The sequence below is a fragment of the Suncus etruscus genome, chromosome 19 (genome assembly GCF_024139225.1).
Source record: "Suncus etruscus isolate mSunEtr1 chromosome 19, mSunEtr1.pri.cur, whole genome shotgun sequence".
In the NCBI taxonomy this organism is placed as follows: domain Eukaryota; kingdom Metazoa; phylum Chordata; class Mammalia; order Eulipotyphla; family Soricidae; genus Suncus; species Suncus etruscus.
Window position 1 is genome coordinate 19,981,991 of NC_064866.1, and position 24,075 is coordinate 20,006,065.

At 39.5% G+C, this 24,075-nt stretch overlaps 1 protein-coding gene across 1 annotated transcript in view; it reads left to right on the forward strand.

Moving 5' to 3' along the window:
* Positions 1 to 18,555, forward strand: part of CDC14A (cell division cycle 14A) — a 191,442-nt gene extending 172,887 nt beyond the window's left edge. The window contains 11 exon segments of the mRNA XM_049765598.1: positions 11,453 to 11,496; positions 11,499 to 11,537; positions 11,539 to 11,570; positions 14,322 to 14,353; positions 17,090 to 17,187; positions 17,189 to 17,224; positions 18,086 to 18,177; positions 18,179 to 18,221; positions 18,223 to 18,270; positions 18,272 to 18,499; positions 18,502 to 18,555. Of these exon segments, the coding sequence (XP_049621555.1) occupies positions 11,453 to 11,496; positions 11,499 to 11,537; positions 11,539 to 11,570; positions 14,322 to 14,353; positions 17,090 to 17,187; positions 17,189 to 17,224; positions 18,086 to 18,177; positions 18,179 to 18,221; positions 18,223 to 18,270; positions 18,272 to 18,499; positions 18,502 to 18,555 (746 nt within the window).
* Positions 18,556 to 24,075: the final 5,520 nt, after the last annotated feature.

A 24,075-nucleotide genomic window follows, 5' to 3' on the forward strand; every position in this document is an offset into this window, starting at 1 on the left:
GTTTGCCTTGCACGTGCTAACCTAGGACAGACCGAGGTTCGTTCACCCAGTGCCCCATAAGGTCCAAGCCAGGAGTGATTTATGAGCGCATAGCCAGGAGTAACCCCTGAGCATCACCGGGTGTGGCCCAAAAACCTAAAAAAAAAAAGTTTCAATCCATGTCTGCATGAATCAAAATATGTGATTTTTTTCTATAATAACACAACTATTAGGTCAATTATTGGAATCCCCCTACCCAACAGGCTTCTTTCACCAAGAAAAATTACCAGAGCACTTAAAGATGGGAAAGTTAACTTTCTTCTAGAACAAAGAATGGGAGCTTCTGAATGAGCTAATTTTCAACCATGTGGTATATTTCCTTGGACAGGCACTGATTAAGTGGCTAAGTTAACTTATTTGAATAACCAATTGTGATTAAGACCCTAGCCGAAGTCCTGTTGCTGTTCAGCAGATTGGTGGATTTTTCCTTATCTCTATGTTATTCTCTGATCTATTCCAATCAAATGAAATGGATCAGAAAGTTCATTTTAGTGTACTAATATAACTGTTGGGTGCCAAAGTGGATTTATTCTTGAGCTCAAAGATTTTTTTTTTGGGTGGGGGGGTCACACCTGGCAACAATCAGGGGTTACTCCTGGCTCTACACTCAGAAATCACTCCTTGCAGGCTCGGGGGACCATATGGGTTGCTGGGATTCGAACCACTGTCCTTCTGCATGCAAGGCAAATGTCTTACCTCCATGCTGTCTCTCCGGCCCCTGAGCTCAAGGATTCTTGAGGATTGCGTGAAAGATTTGCACAGAGAACTCAGAACCTTAAGAGTCAGTTTATTGTACAGTTTAAGTAGAGGGGTCAGGATCCCTTCCCAGTGTCCATGCTTTTCCTTATAGCTATGTGTGATGTCACATCCTAGTTTTGGTGCCTCATCTAGATTACGATGCGCTAGTTCCATTCTTAAGCTGTCCGATTGGCTCCATGCCCCATAGCAGATCTCTCTCCAGTGTAAGCAGTCCTGGTTTGGGATCTGCAGCTGGAACTCTGGAACCTGTATCCCCTTGAGGGATCTACTACTCTGTAACCTGTCACTTGGCCTCTTGATCTGCATTCCAGTAGATCTCTCACTCCTCAACTTTCTTTACTCTCTCTCTCTCTCTTTTTTTTTTTTTTTTTTTAGTTTTTGGGTCACACCCGGCAGTGCTCAGGGGTTATTCTTGGCTCCATGCTCAGAAATTGCTCCTGGCAAGCACAGGAGACCATATGGGACGCCGGGATTCGAACCGATGACCTTCTGCATGAAAGGCAAACACCTTACCTTCATGCTATCTCTCCAGCCCCTCTTTACTCTCTTTTATGGGCATATGTATATTGTTGACATCTCTGCCAACCTACCAACTGCCTGAACATAGGGAGAGGACAAAAAGAAGAGCTGCTTAGCTCTCTCTCCACTAACAGTGATCCTATTATGTATGATGACTGGGTAATTTTTCAGCAGGTAAGATGTTGTTTTTTTATTTAAAAGTGTTTTCATAGGGGCCGGAGCGGTGGCGCAGGGCATAGGCATCTGCCTTGCACACACTAGCTTAAGACGGACCTTAGTTCCATCCCTCATCTTCCCTTATGGTCGGCTAAACCAGGAGCGATTTCTGAATGCATGGCCAGGAGTAAAATCCCTGAGTGTCACCAGGTGTGGCCCAAAACCACCCCCCAAATTTTTTAATAATATCATTAATTTGGGGTTTTGGAATACTCCTGATGATGTTCAGGGGTTACTCCTGGCTCTGTGCTAAGAAATTACTACTGCTAAGGGGACCATATGAGATGCCCAGAATTGAAGCCAGGTCTTGCCACTGTACCATCTTTCCATCCCCTGGGTGAGACTTTAAATCAGCAATTAAATTAACTAATGTTGTCCTGACCTCTGTTCCCATTATAATATACCTTAAGAACACTGTTCTTGCTTTGATAAACATTATCTTCTCAGGATGTATGCAAATAAACAGGGCTTTGAGTGAAGACTTCTTATAAGAACTACATAAATCTTATTCCTCTGATAAAAACATATTTGTCTTGCAAGAACATTATGCTTTCCTATACAAATCCAAGAACATAATTTATCACAAGAACCGTAAAGAATGTAGTAGTATTTTTGAAATTCAAAATCACTTTGAAAGATGAGCATATAGTTAGATGTTGGTTGTTCTACTTCTTGCTAAACAAGGAACCCTTTTTATTTCCTCCAGTTATTTAATTTAGCTCTAGCCATTTAGATATGCCATTATTTTTACATTAAAAGACTAAAAAGGTGTCAGAGGAAATTGGTGATGTGGTCAAGAATTTAGTCAGTGACTTATGTATGAATTTAGGTAACTGTATTAGTTAGGTAAAGCAATTTGTAATTCTTTTTTTTTTTAAAGCAGTTTATTTATTTAATGATTGATTCATTTTGGGTCCAGACCCAGTTATGCTCAGGGGTTATTCCTGGCTCTGCACTCAGAAATTACTCCTGGCTTGGGGGACCATACGGGATGCTGGGGAATCAAACCATGGTCCGTCCTAGGTCAGCTGTGTGCAAGGCAAATGCCCTACTGCTGCACCACCACTCCTGCCCCTGGACTTGTTACTTTAAGTAACTTGTTTTTAGGATTTTTAATTGTTTGGTTTTTTTTTTCCAAATCAGTGATACTTAATGCTCATTCCTGGCTCTGTTCTCAGAAATCACTGCTGGCAGGATCGAGACCACATGGGATCCTGTGGATAAAACCTGGGTCAGCTGTATGCAAAGCAAGTGTCCTACCTGCTGTACTATTGATCCAACCTCAATTAATTGGCTTCGAGCCATATCAGGAGGTTCTCTGGGTACTGTTTCTGGCTTTGAGCTCAGGAGTGACCCTTGGCAGTGCTGAGGAATGTGCTGGATTGGTCAAATGCAAGGCAAGCACTTTAACCTGGATTAAATTATTTTATCCAGGGTCGGTGAGGTGGCGCTAGAGGTAAGGTGTCTGCCTTGCAAGCGCTAGCCAAGGAAGGACCGCAGTTTGATCCCCTGGTGTCCCATATGGTTTCCCCAAGCCAGGGGCAATTTCTGAGCTCTTAGCCAGGAGTAACCCCTGAGCATCAAATGGGTGTGGCTCAAACAAACAAACAAACAAAACCTGAAATTATCTTATCCCACTCAGAGTTATAAGGAATCTTCTGAAAACAAAGAAGTTTTTTTTTTTTTTTTTTTATCAAATACAGCCTGGACGGGTGCTTTGAAATGGCAGTTAATCCTGTAGATTCTGTGTTCATGGTTTGACTGCTTTTCCTCCATGACCTTCCCTGTCCGTCTCCATGATCCTCTTTGTCCTTCTCTTGTCTTTCCTTGTCATCCTCTGCTAGGTGACCTGATTCAGTAGAGGCTTCTCTTTGACTCCATGTGCCTATTTTAGCTCATAGAACATTAAATTTAAAGCTTGAGTATATGAAGAAGCTTATGGTTTTTATAGAACACAGAGGGTTACACAATTAGTTAAATGGATGACAGTTCATGTTATCTATTGGTGACTTTTTTTGGCCTATATATAAAATAGTACTAGCAATAAATGTTCATTTTGACAATCAGGTTACACTGTGGACAGACTTGCTAAATTGTGATTTATTTTGGGGGCGGGGGTCTTTGGTTCACACCCAGTGGCGCTCAGGGGTTACTCCTGACTCTGCACTCAGAAATCACTCCTGGCAGGCTCAGGGGATCATGTGAGATGCCGGTCTTCAAACCACCATCTATCCTGATCTGCTGCATGCAAGGCAAACGCCCTACTGCTGTACTATCTCTCTGGCCCCTAAATTGTGCCTTTTATATGATGGAATTAAAATTTGCACTTGGAAGTACAAAGTAGCTCACAAGAAAAAAAGCAAACTTAAATATTCTTAAACAGCAGCCATGATGGGCTAAGTAGTGTTCTGTTCTAAGCCTTTTTTTTTAAAAAACTGTTTAATGTTTTCCCTTTTATTTTTTAAATTTTCCCCTTTTATTTAACCATATGATTATAAAGTTGTTTATGATTTTCATTCTTACAATGTATACTTCACCCATGAACATGTCCCACCACCAGCGTTCCCAGTTTCCCTCACAGCCTCCCTCGTGCCTGTTTTTGGGCAGACATTTTACTCCCCTCTTTTCTCTTTTTTCCTTATAGACACTGTGGTTTGCACTATTGTTAAGGGGTACTGTGAACATCACTTTATCTCCTCTCAAGACATGGATTCACTCTTACTATTAGAAAAACTCTGAAATAGGCACACTTTTAGGTCTCCTCCGGAATAGATGTGAGATTAAAAAAAAAGTATTTTAATTTCATTGTATAATATAGTGTTCTTAATAACATTTTGAGATATTTTTACATTAAGTGTTCATAAGCAAGGTGCATCTTAGGAAAGAATAAGAAATAAAAATGAACTCTAAGGTGATTATTATTATTATTATTATTATTATTATTATTTTTGGTTTTTGGGCCACACCTGGTGATGCTCATGAGTTACTCCTGGTTCTGCGCTCAGAAGTCACTCCTGGCTTGGGGGAGCATATGGGACACCTGGGATTGAACCGCATTCCTTCCTAGATTAGCAGGTGCAAGGCAGACACCCTGCTTTTTGTGCCACCACTTCGGCCCCCTCTCTAAGATTATTGTTAAGCATTTCTTTCTGCTCTTAGGAGAACTTGGGCATTTTAGTTCAGTCTAGAGGTGTTTGGATCCACCAAAGTTTCCCAGCACAATGGTGACAGCTTCCGGGCTGTTGAGTGGAATGTGTGGACTAGGAGGCTAGGGAGTTGGCGATATGACAGTGGTCCAGGGAAAAAGGACTGAACCATTGGCAGCAAAGAGGTCCAGAAAGTGGATTTAGAGGACTCTGATCACCCAAATTTTATTGATTCAGATATAAATTATGAAGCAAATGTTTTGGCCTCTACTCACTTTTGATATTTCAGGTGTTCAAAATCTCAGCATGAAGAGAATTTTAGAAATGACCCAGTGACCTTTTCTAGCCAAAAAGTTTATATCTTCTAAAAATTTCATCTTTTTCTTTCAGCTCTATTTTTACTTTCCTTTCTATTTCAAGAATCTCCATTTATGACATTTTTTCTATTTTAACTCTTCCATTTTTATTTCTTAGTGTGCTATATATTATTCAACCAATCTTTCTTCATAGCACACACTGCTGCTTCCCCATTAACATTCTCTGTCAATAATTACTTCATCTGGGTGAAATCTTTGGACATAACTGATCTCATTTTATTTCTTTCCTTGCTATATATAGAGAATAATTGATAGAATAAAATTTTATTCTTCACAATTTGTTCTCTAGACTAGCATCTAGAAATGAGAATCTTCTATTTTATTTTATTTTGGTTTTTGGGTCACACCCAGTGTCGCTCAGGGGTTACTCCTGGCTCTGCACTCAGAAATCATTGCTCCTGGCTGGCTCGGGGACTGTATGGGATGCTAGGAGTCAAACCACTGTCTGTCTTGGGTTGCTGCATGCAAAGCAAATGCCCTACCACTGTGCTATCTCTTCGGCCCCTAGAAATGAGAAAAATGACACTTGTTCTCCCTTTCTAAGGCAGCTGGTGATATGACTGTTGATCCTCAGATCTCCCAGCGGGTAACGGGAAAGGTGTCTGAGAGCACACCTCTCTCCTCAGGGGAGATAGTATATGAGAATTTGTTAGAACTAGGCTTCTCTCTTTGCTTACCAGCACCCCTGGATAATCTGCTGCTCTCTTGAACAAGTGAGTTTATACTGAGATTCCATAGGGAGAAACTGGAAGCCTAAGACCACAAATAAACTCATTTGTGATTATGTTCACAAGTCATCTTAAGTATTGAATTTGGTATGGAGCATGAGACTAGAAGCCAGAGAGAAAGTACAGCAGTTAGGGTTCTTGACTTGCTGAGTTTGGGTCCCCAGCATCCCATATAACCCCCAAGCACTGCCAGGATTGATCTCTGAACACAGAGCCAGGAATAATCCCTGAGCATGGCCAGGGATGACCCAAAAACTTTAAAACAAGGTATGTGAGACCTATGAGCTTCTGATACAGAATCTTCAGACTTTTCCTGGTTCTCTATAGCTTTAGATTTGAACCTCATGGTCTGTTTTCGTATTTGACACCTCTTTGGGGCACATGTTATAAGTTCTCTGATAAACACAGGGCTTACTTTAATTTATGTCTTTGTAACATACTCAAGATTTATAAGGCTAATGTCTTCTTCCACATGACCTTTTTAGCTTCTTAATTATATATATATATATTATATATATATATATTATTTTGGCCACACCCAGTGACGCTCAGGGGTTACTCCTGGCTATGCGCTAAGAAATCGTTCCTGGCTTGGGGGACCATACCAGACACTGGGGAATCAAACCGTAGTCCATTCTGGATCAGCTGTGTGAAAGGCAAATGCCCCACTGCTGCGCCATATTTTAATTCAAATATGTTTTGAATGAAACACTGCTTAATTATCTTTGCCAATACTTTGATGACTTCTAATTACTAAGAATATTATGCTTTTTATATTATAGCTCTTAGTCCTTAAAATTCCCCAAACTTAATATAATAGCCACAAAAATAAAATACACAGATTTCTGAGATTTCTGTGGCTGGAGCAATAGCACAGCAATAGGGCATTTGCCTTGCATGTCACTGACCGGGGACAGAGCTAGATTGACTCCTGACATTCCATATGGTCCCCCAAGACTGCTAGGAGTGATTTCTGAGCATAGAACCAGGACTAACTCCTGAGCACTGCCGGGTATGGCTCCAAAACCACATAAATAAGTAAATAAATAAAATACACAGCTTTGGAAAACAATGAAATCATTTTTATTTTAGTAATTTTTTTAGACCTGGACTATGTGTCTAGAGTGACCATCACTTACCTCCTTCCTGACTCCTACATAAACCATAGCATTAGTCTTTCTTTTTTTTTTTTATTATTTATTTGGTTTTTGGGTCACACCCAGCAGCGCTCAGGGGTTACTCCTGGCGTTATGCTCAGAAAATCGCTCCTGGCAGGCACGGGGGACCATATGGGATGCCAGGATTCAAACCACCGTTCTTCTGCATGAAAGGCAAACACCTTACCTCCATGCTATCTCTCTGGCCCCGCATAGCATTAGTCTCTTAACTGTGATTTTCCCACAATCTGTTGGAGAATCTAATGGCCCTGCTAACAATACGAGCAGACCATCTTAAGTTCAAAGCTTTCCTTTTGACAATCCTCAGGTTAACTATCATGTATTTGGAATCCTCCAGGTCAAGACAACCAAGAGACTGGAGAGATAGCATGGAGGCAGGGCATGTGCCTTTCATGCAGAAGGACGGTGGTTCAAAACCCGGTATCCCATATGGTCCCTTGAAGCCTACCAGGAGCAATTCCTGAGTGTAGAGCCAGGAGTAACCCCTGGTTGTTTTGGTTTGACCCAAAAACCAAAAACAAACAAAAAAAGACAACCAAGAGAAATTGTATATAACCTACTCCCAAAACTGTCTTCTGCCTTTTCCCCTCTGGAGACACCATGTTCTCTTCTGAGCCTGCTATCTCACTAGTTTCTCTCACATTTCTCTAAGTAAATTTCTTTAAAAAAAAAAAAAAGAAACAAAAAACAAAACAACTATATAGCTTCACTAATTAAAAAAAAGAAGGGAGCAAACAAATTTAAATGGTAAGATGCTATTTTATGTTTGTCAAGTTGTATGAGATTTTAAAGATATATACGATATTATCAAGGTTTAGAGAATAAAAAAGCTATTAAATATTTCTGGTTGGCATTTAAAATGGTGCAGTCTTTCTGGAGGACAATTTGGTGATATGGAGCAGAAGACTTAAAATGAATTCAACAATTTTGCTCCTATGAATTTATTTACTTTAAGCAATAATAGGAGAATGTTTCAAAGATGTGTATAGAAAGATGTTTATTGGCACATGCTGAGACATGAAAGAGCTTGACCTAGGTTAAATAAGTGATATTTAGCATGGATTATTGTGGAGCCATAAAAATGATATTGTACAGGGACCAGAGAGACAGCACAAGGTTGTTTGCCTTGCAAGCAGCTGACCCAGGACCAACGGTGGTTCGAATTTCGATATCCCAGATGGTCCCCTATGCCTGCCAGGAGTGATTTCTGAGTGCATAGCCAGGAGTAACCCCTGAGTGTTGCTGGGTGTGGGCCAAAACTTAAAAAAAATGATACTGTACTGTGGGTCCCAAGAGATAGTAAGTGGTAGGGTTCTTGCCTTGCACACAGCCAAACCAGGATGGAAGGTGGTTCAATTCCTGGCAGCCCATATGGTCCCCCAAGCCTGCCAGGGGTGATTTCTGAGCGTAGAGCCAGGAGTAACCCCGAGCGCCACTGGGTGTGACCCCCCCACCAAAAAAACCCAAACCCAATCAAACAAACAAAGACAAAATGATATTGTACAGGGAGTTTTAATATTATTGTTTATATTTTTAATTTGTCATAAAACACTCATTATGTATGTAGAGTTATCCTGAATCTCACTCATCAACAATATATCACTGAGAAATTCACAGAATAACATGCATAATTCAACTTATTATAAATATGATGTATGCTGGTGACTGAAGTAGAAGAAAAAACATCTTTAGACCATGATACAATGGGAATGTGTTTTGCTTTTGATGGTAAATATATTTGTATTCTGTTTTACTTGTGACAAGCAGGTATCTATATGGTACAAATACATTAGCATGAAACAGTGTATCATATGATATACACACATATACACATTCTTTTAACTTTCTTTTGGGCCACACCTGCCCTGGTGATACTCAGGGATTACTCCTGGCGACCATATGGAACGCCAGGGAATTGAACCTCGTCTCTGTCATAGGTCAGCTGTGTGCAAGGGCAAACACCTACTGCTTGCGCTAGTCGTTTCAGGGCCCCCCCACCCATTTTTTTTTTTTGGTTTTTGGGCCATACCCAGCGGTGCTCAGGGGTTACTCCTGGCTGTCTGCTCAGAAATAGCTCCTGGCAGGCACGGGGGACCATATGGGACACCGGGATTCGAACCAACCACCTTAGGTCTTGGATTGGCTGCTTGCAAGGCAAACACCGCTGTACTATCTCTCCGGGCCCGTGCATATTTCTTACATTATTTTCAACATGTAAAATGTTATATCTTAAAAAATTACCTTTAATATTCACAGTGGAGGGAGAGAAAAACACATAAAGTAACTATAATTAAACTTACTTCGTTTAATTGTGTATTATTTTGAATTTATTTGTATTTTTTCAAATAATACAAGACTACAGTTTTAAATATCAGAAAGTACTTAATTGTAATAAAAATATGAGTTCTTTAGTTTATCTTTCTTTCTTTCTTTTATTTTATTTTATTTTATTTTATTTTAATTTTTGGTTTTTGGGTCACACCCGGCAGTGCTCAGAGGTCACTCCTGGCTCCAAGCTCAGAAATTGCTCCTGGCAGGCTCGGGGGACCATAAGGGATACCGGGATTCTAACCTTCTGCATGAAAGGCAAATGCCTTATCTCCATTGCTATCTCTCTGGCCCCAGTCTTATCTTTCTGTACCTCAGCCATTCTTCTAAAGGGAGACAAAATTTTTTGTGCTATTGTACCATATACCATGGTACTCAGAGCTTCTTCCTGGCTCTGTGCTCAGAAATCACTCCTAGCATGCTCAGGGGACCATGTGGTAGCCAGGAATTAAACCTCAAAGCAAGCACCCAACCCACTCTAGCCTCCAGGAAGGATGAATTTAAATTACTTTTAAGTAATTTTCAGTGCCATTTTCTACATATTTTGCATATAATGCTATTTAAAAATTTCAATAATTTTTGACACTTTTCGATTTACTCTATGGTTATGATAAATAGAACTTATCTCTCCAATCTTGCTAATAAATAGTACTATAATATAGCTTCATGATATGGTTTATATCCTTATTTTTGATTAACCAACAAAGTGAACATTGGTCACTGTTAAAGTTAGTAATTCATATAGTTTCTAACTTTCCTAGAGGTTGGTTGCCTTTTTTATTTGGGTTATTTTAAAATTTATTATTATTTTTATTTTATTTTGGTTTTGAGGCCACACCCTGTGACACTCAGTGGGCTACTCCTGCTCTAGTGCTCAGAAAATCGCTCCTGGCAAGTTTGAGGGGACCATATGGGATGCCAGGATTCAAACCAACGGTCCTTTTGCATGCAGGGCAAATGCCCCACCTCCATGTTATCTCTCCGGCCCCTATATTTAAAATTTATTAGTGGGGAGGTGTCTTGCAAGCAGGAGTCCTCATATGACCCATGAACCCCACTGACAATTTTCACCAACAGGCCAACAGGTTCAGTCAGGGATGTATAAGCTGCTTGGACCTGTATTTGGGGATTACTCCTAGAGCCACCTGCTGTGCAGGGATTGCAGTTGGGGGGCTCCAGGACTATACCTGATGATACTTGGAGGGGGGGATGGGGTGGATGATGTGATGAGAATTTAGCTGACTGGGTACATGCCTAGCATCCTAGTTCTGTTGGTATTATCTCTTGGTCCCTGTTTTTATTTGCTTTAGTTTTGTATGTATGTTGAAAAATAGAAGAAATTATCTCTTGGTCCCTGTTTTTGTTTGCTTAGTTTCTAGTGTATTTGGAAAAATAGAAGAAATACTAATTCCACACCCTTGAAATGGTGCTTCTCAATTTTTAGTCTTTCAGAATCTCAGTACAGCAAAAAAAAAAAAAAAAAAATTCACCAGCCTTCATTCTGTTTCCCTATGACCCTTCTTTCCAACCTAGGCTGGGCCTGTTAACCCAAATAGATAGTTCTGACCAGATAATTCGTCCACAGCTTTTTTATTAGCTCCCCAATTTTCCTTATTTCATGTCTTCTTACTTTTTTCCTGAAGTAGTCAATAATAGTTTTCTCAGAAAGACTCTGTGGTGTTTAAATTTTGTTACCTTTATGCTTAGTTGACAGGCTAACTTTTGGAATTCCAGGGCCAAAGATCTGACTTGACTTGGAATTTTTTAAGATATTTCAAGTGCTGAGTAGATGCACTGGGTTAGGAAATTTAAGTATTAAGTGCTTAGAATAAAAAGAAGGACTAATAAGAAGGCATGCATCGCTGCCCATGTTTGCACTGGCAATTTAAGTTTAGAGAGACTGAATTACTCCCCAGTGGAGGGAAGAATGAGACGTGTCGGCTTATACTCTCGGGTGGGCTTATACTCGAATATATACGTGTGTTGCTGGTCTGTTCTTCAGAATAGTTCAGAGATGAACTGTTCTAAATTTTATTATAATTTAAACTGTTTAGATAATCTATACTAAAAATAGTCCCATATAAGGCTTATCAATATGTAGATCTTAAGATCAATAAAATGCAAATAAGTGGTAATGACATGTGAAAAATATTTTTATAGAGATAATTTAGAAGAAGATGACGATATGGAAATGAAAAAATAATATAAGCCCAGGGAGACAAACTACGTGCCTTAAAAAGTCAGAGAACAGCCACGGTCCTCACCATCCTGTGCATTTAGGTAGGGTTACTTTTAAACTTTAAATTATACTGTACTGCCATTTGTTGAACAGAGAGTTCTCAGGAAGTTAATATTTTGAATATATTCTTATTTTTAAAAAAACTTGATTGATTGATTGGTTTGGGGTGGGCCACACCTCATGCAGAGCTCAGAGGTTCCTCCTGGCTCTGCACTCAGGAAATTGCCGCTGGCAGGCTGGGGACCATATAGAGGATGCCAAGAATTGAACCGGTCCCTCCCAGGTTGGCTTGCATGCAGAGGCAAATGCCCCACCACTGTGCTCTCTCCTCCGGCCCTTGAATGTTATATCTTCATGTATCAGGGTTTTTATCTTTAATCTTTATTACTATTTTGCTTGCTATTTTATTACTGGGAAAAGGAAGAAAGTTTTAGTCATTTTTTAAAAATTTATATTTTTTTAATTTAGGTACTGTGATTTACAGTTATGCAGTAGTTTGAGTTTTGAACACACAGTGTTTCTATACCTATCTGTTGACAGGGTATTGACAATACCTGTGTCAACTTCCCTCCACACAACACATTCTTTTTGTTTGTTTTGTTTGTTTTGTTTTTTTTGGGCCACACCTGGTAACCCTCAGGGGGTTGACTCCTGGCTATCCATGCGCTCAGAAATCGCATCCTTGGCTTGGGGGGACCATATGGGACGCCAGGGGATTGAACTGTGGTCCGTCCGAGGGCTAGCGCAGGCAAGGCAGACGCCTTACCACCGTTCTGCCCCTGCTCCGGCCTCACACAAGCATATTTTTAAGTATGATTATTGTAGCTTGAGCTAATTTGCTTTCACTTTGTTGGTTCTATGGTTCAACTGCTGCATTCAGTCTCTGAAATATATCGAAAAATTGCTAAGCAGTGTCATTTCCTCTGGGAACTTCTACTTCAAAGTACCATAGTCAGAGTTCCATTCCTCCCCTCTGAGTTAGGTTTTCTTTCTTCTGGAAAATTCTCAGAACCATGCTAAGGTTTTGTATTGAATCCATAGTATGCAAAAATAGTATTGTCTGTCAAAGCTTTGGCATATCCAACTCCCTAGCATTACTTTCTATTTTGGGGGAGGTTAAATAAGTTGTAAACAAACTCAGGCTTGAAGATCTGAAACTATTCAATAAGAATTGATTTCTGACTATAGCATTTAGAAACCTATTTGTGTGTTGGGAAGCTTGGATGACAACTCAGTGGTGTTCAGCGGGACTACTCCATCTGCTAAGGGAGCCTTTGTGTACCAAGAATTCAAAACTGAGTTGACTGCATGAAAATCAGATGTCTTAAGCCCTGTACTATCTATCTAGCCCCCCCTCGGGCCCGTTTAGGATCAATGTAAATAGAAGAATATCATCTATAAATATTACCAAGGTTTCTTTATTGAGAGTCAGAAGGAAATAGTACAGCTAGGTAGGGTGCTTGCCTTCACACAGACTGAGTAGGACTTGATCTGGCATCCCAGATGGTCTCCCAAGTCCAACAGGGAATGATTCCTGATGTGTATAGCCAACAGTCAACCTTCAGGCACAGTTGAATGAAAACCCAAGAAACCAGAAAAAAAAAAAAAGATGGATTCTTTAATGTAATGAATAGTGTGGCAAAACACACAAACGAATTATAATGCGAAATAACTGATTTTCTTGAATTTTAAGTGCGAGATCTTACAATGTCTTACCACTATGATAATGTCAGACAGAACTCACAGGGAATTTTCATCTACTCTCTGGGTGACTTTAGGTCAGATTGGATTTGGTTACATTTCAATACTAGTTTCTTGACACTGAGAAATGAAGGTTCATATAGTATAAAAAGTTTGAGTTAATGCTGCCCTATAGTAAGATGAGAAAATTTCATTGGTAACATTTGTTTTAGTAATAACTTTTATATTCATGGTAGAAAATGGAGGAAATGTTCTATTTACTGAGTAGGGTGCACTGGGTTAGGAAATCTAAGTACTAAGGTGCTTAGAATGAAAAGGACTAAATGAGTTTAATACAAAAGGCATACATCACTGCCCATGAGTTCGCACTGGCAAATTTAAGTTTAGAGAGACTGAAGTTACTCCCAGCATGGAAATAAATTTAGAGGTGAAGATTATCTTCAACTCCAGGACTGTTTCCCCTTGTTTTAACTCCATATACCTTACTAAGTCAGCAGAAGATTCTTCAATATCCCCATTTATCATACCAAGTTTCTTTTATTCAGGTTTTTTTCCCTTTAAACTTTAAGAACTTAATTTATGTTCATTAAAATCAATTTAATTAGATTTATACTTACTCTTTAGATATTAGGAAGAGGAAGGGGTAGAGTTGGAATATAACCTTGCAAAAAATATAGATAGAACAAGGAAGAGGAACTTTACTACAGCAATTTTTTAGAAGCCTTGTTCCAGTATGTTTTTTAATTTTTATTTGTCTTCTGAAATGATCTTACTGTTTTGAACGTAGTTTCATTTATTAAATAGGCATCATTGTGCCATTATGAAACATTATTTTTAAGTCTTAGAGTGGGATGTAACGCTATCTTAGGTTCAAAAGCAATTTGCTGTATTTGAAATCCAAAATTAAAGAAAGCAGCAAAACAGATTTTTTGGTACTAAGTTATATCTTAATAAAGCAAACTAATATTCAGTTTGCAATATTTATATATTTTGAAAATTTAATATTTTGGATAAGCTCTGGTCCATACAATATAATAGGGGTAAATGTGTGAACCTGGTGATATGTGAGTATCTGTCTTTGATCCCTGTAGGTTGGATGATTTGAAAGGACATCCAGAGAACAGCATCTCAGCCTTATCATGTACTGTCAGAAAGATTGAATGTCTAGTAGCGTAAATAAGGTATATTTACAAGAGGTCAATACTGTAAAAGAAAAAAAAAAAAAGAGTAGCAATGCCAATCTTGGATAAGTATTCCCAGTTCGTAAACCCATTAAAACAACATGTTGTGTGCGTCACTTTTTCAATTCCTTCCTTTCAGTTCTGGCTTGTTACATTAACGCTGTATTTGTAATGCCTACCATGAAAAGGATTTTTTGTTTTTCTTTGTGTCCAGGAGACCTTGATCATGAAGTCGTCTGCTCTGTTCCCCCCCCACACACACACAAACCACTTGTGGAGTTGCTTCTCAGTCACTGCTTTTATTTTGTCATGGTTGTAACATTTCTACCAGAACTCTTGTTAGTTCCCCTCCTTTCTTTTCTTTTTTTAATTTTTATCTTATTTATTTTATTTTAATATCTTTCTTTAAGCACCATGATTACAAACATGGTTGGTAGTTGGGGTTTCAGGTCATAAAAAGAACACCCCCACTTCACCAGTGCAACATTCCCACCACCAATGCCCCCATCTTTCTCCTCTCCCACCTTTATTTTCTAGGTTTACTTTCTCTCCCTAGCTTTCTGTTTGAGGAAAAAAAAAAACATTAGTGCTTTTGAGGCTTCGGTGAAAGCACTATAGTAGGGAAGTACTTGCTAAAAATGGTTGAGATAATAGATATCCACATTCTTTGTTCTGGTTTTGCAATTCAGCTCTGGGTCTGGGAGCTCTTCAGTGGGAGCAGTTTTGAGAGGGTCTTGAAGCTGCTTCTTGACATGTTTCTTTTTGTTTTAGAGGCAAACAAGGTCCTTATGTTTCTGTTCAGAGGAAGGATAATGAAGGAAAGACTCTACAAGTACGAGGATAAATGAGCTTTTTTTTTCCTCTTGGTTTTAGGCGACACCAGAAGTTGCTCAGGGTTTGTTCCTGACTCTGCACTCAGTAGAATCACTTGTGGTGTAGGCTTAGGGGGCCATATGGGGTTTCAGGGATCAAACCTGGGTTGGGTTTCATGCAAGGCAAGCTCTATTCTCATTCCCAGCCCTCTAAGTGACTTTTCTTTAGCAAATAAGAATACAAGATTCTACATTAAATGATTTGTCCCAAATTAAATAGATTTTGGTGTTAAAACTGTGACTGAGGTCCTGACTTTTCAGAGTTGAAGACCTATTTTTTTTTTCATTCACTCAGGCAAGCATTTGTTGACTATTTCTGAGCCTGACTAACCTCTGAGAATTGCAGTGAGAAGTAGTTATTTTTGCTCTTTAGCAAAACTTATAGTCAAAGGGGGGGGGGGGGGGAGGAAATGAATAAGTTACCTAGGTGGTACAATTATGAATAAGAGCTTGTGATTGACTGTGAGAAATACGATTTAAAATAGGGTGCTATTCCTTTGTTTGGGAACTCAATGAAGACTTTCTGTGCCTGAGAAATAGTGTATCTTCAAGGATCAGTGATAAGAGGAGTTCAGATGGAAGGCAGAGCAGAAAGAGGTGAAGGAAAGTAGGGGAGAACAACACTCCTCCGGTAGCAAAAGTGTCATGTGTATAACTGTATAACTGGATGACAGTGAACATAGTCTTTCTGGAGAACTCAGGGTATGGAATATTCCTGAAATAGAAGTGTCCACTGGTGGAAGTAAGGATAGTTATTGTTTTTTTTTTTTGGTTTTTGGGCCACATCCTGTGACACTCAGGGGTTACTTCTGGCTATGCGCTCAGAAGGTTGCTCCGTGCTTCTGGGGGACCATATGGGACGCCGGGGGATCGAACCGTGGTCCGTCCTAGGCTAGCGCAGGCAAGGCAGGCACCTTACCTCCAGCGCCACCGCCCGGCATCCCCTTGGATAGTTATTGTTGTTGAAAGAGGGCAGAACAGCAGACAGTTTAGTCTTTCTTAGCACCCTTTGCAGCCATTAAATAGTCTAGTAAAATGGCATGATTTTTAGATATTTTAGACTTCACTGAAGGTTTTTATTTTTCTTGGGTTTTGGGTCCACAACGCTGGGGATTCGAACCAACCACCTTAGGGTCCTGGGTCAGCTGCTTGCAAGGGCAAACGCTGCTGTGCTATCTCTCTGACCCCTGAAGTTTTTCAACTTTTTAAAAATTTTTTTTTTATTTTTGGGTCACTACCCAGCAGCTCTCAGGGTTGCTCCGTGGCTCTGCGCTCAGAAATTGCTCCTGGCAGGCTTGGGGGATTATATGGGATGCCGGGACTCGAACCACCGGTCCTTCTGCATGTAAGGGCAATCACCTTACCTCCATGCTATCTCTCTGGGCCCCTGTTTTTCAGTTTTTATTGGAAGAAATTTGATTAAAATTGCCAGAAATCATTGATTGATTTACCTAGGTCAATTTGCCATGGTGGCAAGGAAGAGGAGAGTCTCAGAATGTCAGAATATAGAATCTAAGAACAGATAAAGATTAGCCAGGCAAGGAAGGGAAGGAATTAGGGAAGGTGGGGTTTTGGTTAAGAGCAGGACTTTGGATCTTGGATTTGAATCCCAGTTCTTTGGAAAAGGATCCAAGGAGCTTGCAGAAGTTGCTCAGAAGCCAGTGTTTGTACCAGTATTGACTGCTGCTAATAGTCATCATTAATAGAACCTACTAAGATCTCTTTAATGTTGATGAGCTTGTCTTGCTCAGATCAGTTGGGGGATGTTAAGAAAACACAAGGTTCCCTGTGACACATTTTTCCATTTTTTTTCTCCACAAAGAATGTGTTCTTCCTCACAAGGATCAGCATCTACTTTGAAGACCCCAAAATGGCTTTGTCCCCCTTCAGTGACAGCCAAGAGGAATAAACAGAGGCTCTTTGTCCTCAGGCAACACCACTGTAAGAAGGTAAATTTGGCTCCCTCTTCTGAGGTGCTGAGTGTGGTAAAGGAAATCTGTGGCAAAGAGCTTAGTTGGCATATTTCAGAGTAGGGGACCAGGGAAAGGGGAAGAAAACAAAAGAGGCTCTCTGACTCAACATCCTGTTTTCCCAGTGGCACATTTTGAGGATCAAGGCCATTGAAGGAAGGCCAGATAGAATCTTTTTTGTAGTAAAGTCTCAGCCAAAAAACAGGGTTAGTTTTAGAGACACTAATCACTTTGGCATAGTCCTTTTCTCCTCAATTATGTAGTGATCAAACTAAAATGGTTTGGGTCATGTGATTGAATGATGTGTCGAGTTAATCTAGTAGCTTAAGTTGTACTAGTACTTAAGTTAACTAGTACTTAGAGTTGGGCCTTTTTATTTTTTCCTTTTCACTTAATTCTTGTCTCAGGATAAATAGAGATGATGTTTTATTTCAAGATCCTAACATCTTTTTTAGGTTTTGGATCATACCTGGGCAATGCTCAGGGGATCCTGTCTTCAGGGAAATTATTTTTGACAGGGCTCAGGTGACCATATGGGGGTGTTGGAGATTGAATCTGGGTCAGCTGCATGCAAGGCAAGCACCCTACCCGATATACTATCTCTTCAGCTTCCTCTCCCTGGGTCCCAGAAAAAATTTGGCATGTATAAAGGTCAACTATTATAATGTCACAAGTGACAAGGAGCCATTCTGTTACCATATGTATTGCTCCAGAACGAAGTCCATTTCATTCCCTTAACGTTGTTAATATGTCTTTTAGTAATGTGAACCCCATGTAAATATACTTTGTTGTCTTGTGTTTTTCTTGCCCTGAACCTATGTTTTCCATTCAGCTTTTTCCATAAACTCCCCGGCTAGCCAGTTCTCTGGGGAACTTGAATGCTGCTACCGATGATCCAGAGAACTAAAATCCCACATCCACAAATGGCGGGTCATATAGCTACTCCCTTCACCAACCTCTTGAATGGCAGGCTCCCAGTTGCCTGCCAGAAATTATCCTGAGCTCAATAATAACCAGGTTTTGCCGAAGCAATAGCAGCAGCGGAAGCATCCTGAACAACCAGCTTGAGCCCCCTCAATACCAAGAGGAGAGGAAACATAGCACCATCCTCCGACCCACCTACTCTGGCCTTTCTTCTTCTTCAGCAAGATTCCTGAGCCGATCTAGATCCCCGTAAGGTTCGCAGACAACACCTCTTGGTCCTCAGAACCCTGAACCAAAATTTTGTGCCTTGCCTTTCCAGCCATGGGTGACAGGGAGGAACCAAAGAAATTTAATAGCACCAAGGAAGCTTCTGAGTAATGGCCTATCCCTCTCTGCTGTGACACGTGTCTTGGTCAATCTGCCTGCTTCCTCTTCAAGTGAAATGCAAAAGTTTCAAACTGTGTTGTCCGCATCTTCCTTTGTCCCCTCCTTTCTTCCCCCTACATTCTAAGAGAAAAGTTGATTTCGTTTTAGATGAGGGGCTTAGGTTTGTCTTCCCTTTATCATGACAAATTGTTGACTTAAGTTAAGTTTTCAAATTAGCTCTATAAATAACTGACGTGAAGCAAGAATGGATTCATATGATAAAATTTATGGTTGCATGGGGAGTTTTTGGCCTTGGTTTCACATTATATTTGAATGAATGAAGTTGGAAATCTATAAATATGGAAGTGTGCCATAAATTAGAAGAACTTAGAACTGTAGCATGAGACGCAGTGAGCAATGTCACAACCTAAGGAATTGTAGCCAGAATGAATTTAGTGTGAATATGTACATTGGTAGGATTTAGGGAGAAGGAAGAATGTCAGGAAGATACTTAAAATTATCTATCGACTATTTTCATTTTTATTAGTTTTGGGGGCATACTTAGGCTCAATGCCCAGAGATCACTCCTGGCTGTGCAGTCAGGGGAGAAGGGCAGGGTGGGACACGACACACCATATGCATTTCTAGAGGCCAAACTATGGTTGGCTGGCATGTAGGGCAAACATCACTTTAACCCCGTGTACTATCTCTTCACTCCAGGCCATTACTCTTAGAAATAGGATGGACTTTAAACACGTCACTTTATTCAGGTTAGAATTCCCTCCCCATGTCATTTATTTTGAGGCAGGGGGCACGACGTTAGCGATTATTCAGGGTTTACTCCTGACTCTGCACTCTGGAGTTACTTCCTTGCCATGCCTGGGAGACCATATGGAATGATGAGAATTAAACTCATGTCAGCCACATGCAAGACAAGCACCTAATCCATTGTACTATTGATCTGTACCTCAACCCTCACCTCAGTGATCAGTAATCCTTCACTGGTTTTGCCTTCTGTTTCGACCTTTTGTCAAATATCTGTTTGGTCTCAAAGGGGAATGTGACTTATAAGAAAGTGATTTTTGGTTTGAGAAATCCAAGGGATAATATTGGAAGGAGAAATGACCTTGCAGATCAGGAGCTGCAGACTAAATGAAAACATGTTCTGTATTTAGGGCACATTTAACCTCCAGGTGTCCTGGTTGAGGACTGTGGTCAGTGACATCCGTTAGCTTTGATTACCAAGCCATTTTGGGGGAGACCTGATTGCTGCAAAGGAATATTGGAGTGAAAAGAGATGTTCTATTTTTTTTCTTTATTTAAACACCATGATTACACACATGTTTGTAGTTGGGTTTCAGTTATAAAAAGAACACCCTCCTTCGCCAGTGCAACATTCTCAACCACCAATACCCCCCATCTCCCTCCTTCCCCACCCCCTACCTGTGTTCGAGACAGCATTTTACTTCTCTCACTCATTAACAGTTGTCATGAGTAGTGTAGTCAGAAAGAGATGTTTAGAGGCATGATGCCTCTCATAACCCTTAGTAAAGTCATAACCTCTTGGCTTTGTGAGACTTTAGTAAAGTCAAAGTCCCTTGGATTAATGAGACTATTTATTATGTCTCATTAGAAGTTTAGAATTAAAAAAAAAGTTTAGAATTTTCTTTCCTTTCCTTTCTTTTTTTTTTTTAATGTGTGTGTGTGTGTGTGTTGTGTGTGTGTGTTGTGTGTGTGTGTGTGTGTGTGTTGTGTTTGGGGGCCACACCCTAACAGTGCTCAGAAGTAACTCCCTGACTCTGTACTCAGAAATTACTCCTGGCAGGCTCAGGGGGACCATATGGGATGCTGGGAATCAAACCTGGGTCCGCTACATGCAAGGCAGTTGCCTTACCTTCTGTGCTATAGCCGCTAAAAATTACTTGTTCTAATGTGAGAAAGCAGTGTTCCTATCTGTGTGTGTGTGTGTGTGTGTGTCCTGTCTGTTTCATTGATTCAATTCATCTCCTCCTTCATTTCTCTTCAAAGGTTTCTTCCCCTCTATCTAGTCCTCTGATTTTATTCCTAGTGGCACTTTTCAACATTATTGTTTTAGATTTCTGGATAGATTAAGTTTTTAAGGTAACTGTCCAGCTCACTTCACTTCTTAGTGACCGTTCTATTATAAGAATATGTATTCAAGCTTAACTCCTAGAAACCTGGAGCAGAAGGTAGATGGAAAGTGAAAGTGACTGTATATTCACATTTTCATAAGCACATTTACAAGGTTTACACTGCCTGATTGGATTCAGGCAGTAGTATATTAATATTTTGATAGTCAAACTCCTTTTTGTCTTTTGTAGCAATTACAGATCTTTCCATTTCAAATACTAAAAAGTATTTTAGTGTGGATATATAGATAATGATATAACTATCTTGAAAATTTTATGACCAACCACATTATGTCATCTAAATTTATAGCTGAAAAATACTAAAAGTGTAGTTAGCACGACAAGAATAAAATCCTACCTTTTCTGTATCCTAGTTTTCCTTTTTGCTTCAGGAAACATGGAGCGCAGTCTTTTGACTCTTCTACCATGTGTGTGTAAAGTACTAAAAGTAATACTGGTTTCATTGCATGTTTTGTTATTGTCTTCATCTTTCTTCCTCTGCATCCCTTTCTTCTGGCCTGAAGAACCTAATTTTCTAATAATCAAATAAAAACTGTCTCTGTGGGCAGCTTCTGCTTCTCTTCCTGTCTTTTTTTTTTAACTTGTCAGTGTCTTATACTGAAAAGTTTTTATAATAATAAAAAGAAAAGCTTTTATAAATAGAATTGCCAGAATGCCAGCATTTTCTCTGCTCACCTCTTCTGAGCCAGTTTTTTCTCCTTTATCTTTACTTTACTTAGAAAATCTCTGTGAAGACTCCAAATCTTATTCCTGCTGGCTTGCTGGTAAAAAGTCTAAATTAAGATGGAAATTCCCATTGGAGATGAAATAAAGTAGAGGTTTTGAGTTTTTTTATTCTCCTTTTTATTCAGTGGTAGCTTTTCTGTTCTTGAGGGGGTAGGGGTACTTGCGTCAATAATCTAGTCCCCTTTTTCAGTGGTTCTGAAGAAATAAAACTAGAACCCTTGAAGAACTAGGAATAAATCAGTCAGCAAAAAATTGTTTTCAGTTCTTAGGTAGGAGATGAGTCAATATGTCCCCTGGATACCTATAAAAAAGATCCAGCAACTCTTAGGGGATGGGGTGATGGGTGTTTTGAGGGAGTCTAATATTTTAAAAGCTGCAATTAGCATCTCTTTTGAAAGCTGCAATTGTCTCTCATTTTATGCAGTTGGTTCAACCCCCAGAAAAATGTAAAAATGATTTCCTCCTTCTGTCATTAAATGCTTTAATGCAGAAAACAAGAACAAATGTTATAGGATCCTTATGGAGCTGACAGACTACTAAGCAACAAATATTATATATATTTTTTAAAATTTGGCCTCTTTTGTTGGTCTTCTGGTTTTCATTGCCTGGTGCAATGCCCGAAGTTTTACTTTTGTTGACCCACTTACTGTTAAAAAATATCAGTTTCCCTCCTTGACATTCAGAGGAATTTTTAAATGCTTAAAGAATGAGGGACGTGTGATTATGGTGTGGGTGGAGTGGAAGTATTTTATTAAATTGAAATTACTTGAGTTATCTGTCTTGAATTTTGCTCTTTTTTATATTTTTAAGCAACTTAGCTTTTTGTCCTTACCCGACCCACCAGTCTAGGGTAATTCAGGTTGCTTTCTTATGGCTCTTTTTTACCCTGTCTTGGCCTTCATTAAAATGGTTTTTCATAGGGCTGGAGAGATAGCATGGAGGGTAAGGGCGTTTGCCTTGCATGCAGAAGGTCAGTGGTTCAAATCACGGCATCCCATATGGTACTCCAAACCTGTCAGAAGTGATTTCTGAGCATAGAGCCAGGAGTAATCCCTGAGCGCTGTCGGTGTGACCCCCAAACCAAAAAAGAAATGGTTTTTCACTTAGTACATATATCTATTCACTTACATTTATCTTCCAGTTGACTGCAAGCTCTGGGAGGGCAGGAATGGTGCCTATTTTTTAGTTATTTTCTATGTGCTGAGCACAATGAAATATTTCTTAGATGCATATAAGGATGGCAGATTGTTTAAGTGAATGAATTAGTAAAAATTAAAGCCCATTTTCAAGTTAAAAAGAAAAGCTTGATGATTTAAGTAGTTAAACCTTTCCCCTCAGATTGTATCTCAAATAAATAGAAGATCCATAATTTGAATCAAAGTCATTTAATGTCGAAAAGTAGATCCTTATACTCATATCTATATAGATTATGCATATATTTAAAATAGAAGGAAACTAGAATGAAAACTAAAGGGTACCTCATTTTCTCCCAAGCCTTACGAACAGCTATAAAGAAAGGGTAACATTATAATTGAAGGTTGGAAATTGAAAAGAGCCTTCTAGGAATCTGTCAGTGGAAGTAAAGAGGAAAATAGCCAGAATAGGAAATAAGAACAACTTGCTGAGATAGGAATGAATGGTTGGAAATCAGATATATTCTTAGGGTCAGAGAGATCATTCAAAGGTTAAGGCACTTGTCTTGGTGGTCAGCAAATAGTCCCTTGAGCACTGTTAGTAGAATACCTGTGCTGTATTCTCTTTTCAGCCCCCTGGCTTCAAATCTTCATCTATGCATAGACCAGTAATTTGGCAAATTATTTGACTTCTCTGATGAAATGGAATAGAGTCTAGAAGCAGGTGAAGGTTTTGTGGAACCTGATGCTTATACAATTTTTGACACTTAGATAAAGGATAGAATGATTAATTAAAAAAAGAATTATTTATTTATGTGCATTTCATATGAACATGACTGCTTTGTAAGGAGTTGACTGTGGGTCTTTGATGTTTGTGTCTTAATGATAATGATATCTGTGTAACAAGATGATTGTGCTAGTTGGCATAAATCATATGAAGTAGTTTTGGAAAGTACTCAGAGGTTACTCCTGGCTTTGTGCTCAGAATTTATTCTTGGTGGGCTCAGGGGAGCATATGGGATACCAGGGATCTGACCTGAGTTGGCTGTGTGCAAGGCAAATGCCCTACCTCTGTACTGTCCTTCTGACCCCCCTTTTTTTACTTAATAATTTTCATTGGGTTTTTATTCTTTGATTACCTTCCTAACTTTGTCTCTTAATTCATACTTAAAGTGGGCCACCAGACTTTCTGTGAAGAGTCAGTCATATTTGGGTCTGTGTACTCACTTTTTAACTCAGAAAATTTTAGTAAAATTGACCAAAAAACATGTAGAAGGTTGGTTTGGCTTTCAGGTGGTCACTTCCACCCTTTAAAGCAGAAGGTCTCAAACTCGCGGCCCTCCGTACAACATTTTATGGCCCGTGGCTGGGCCTTCAAATATTGCAGTATTCGCGATTATTCGCTTACCAAATAATTGCAATAAAAAATCGCATTAGTAAGAAAAAAAATCGCAGAAAATCGCATTAAACATTCGCATACCCCGAGCAGTTCAGTTCGGGGT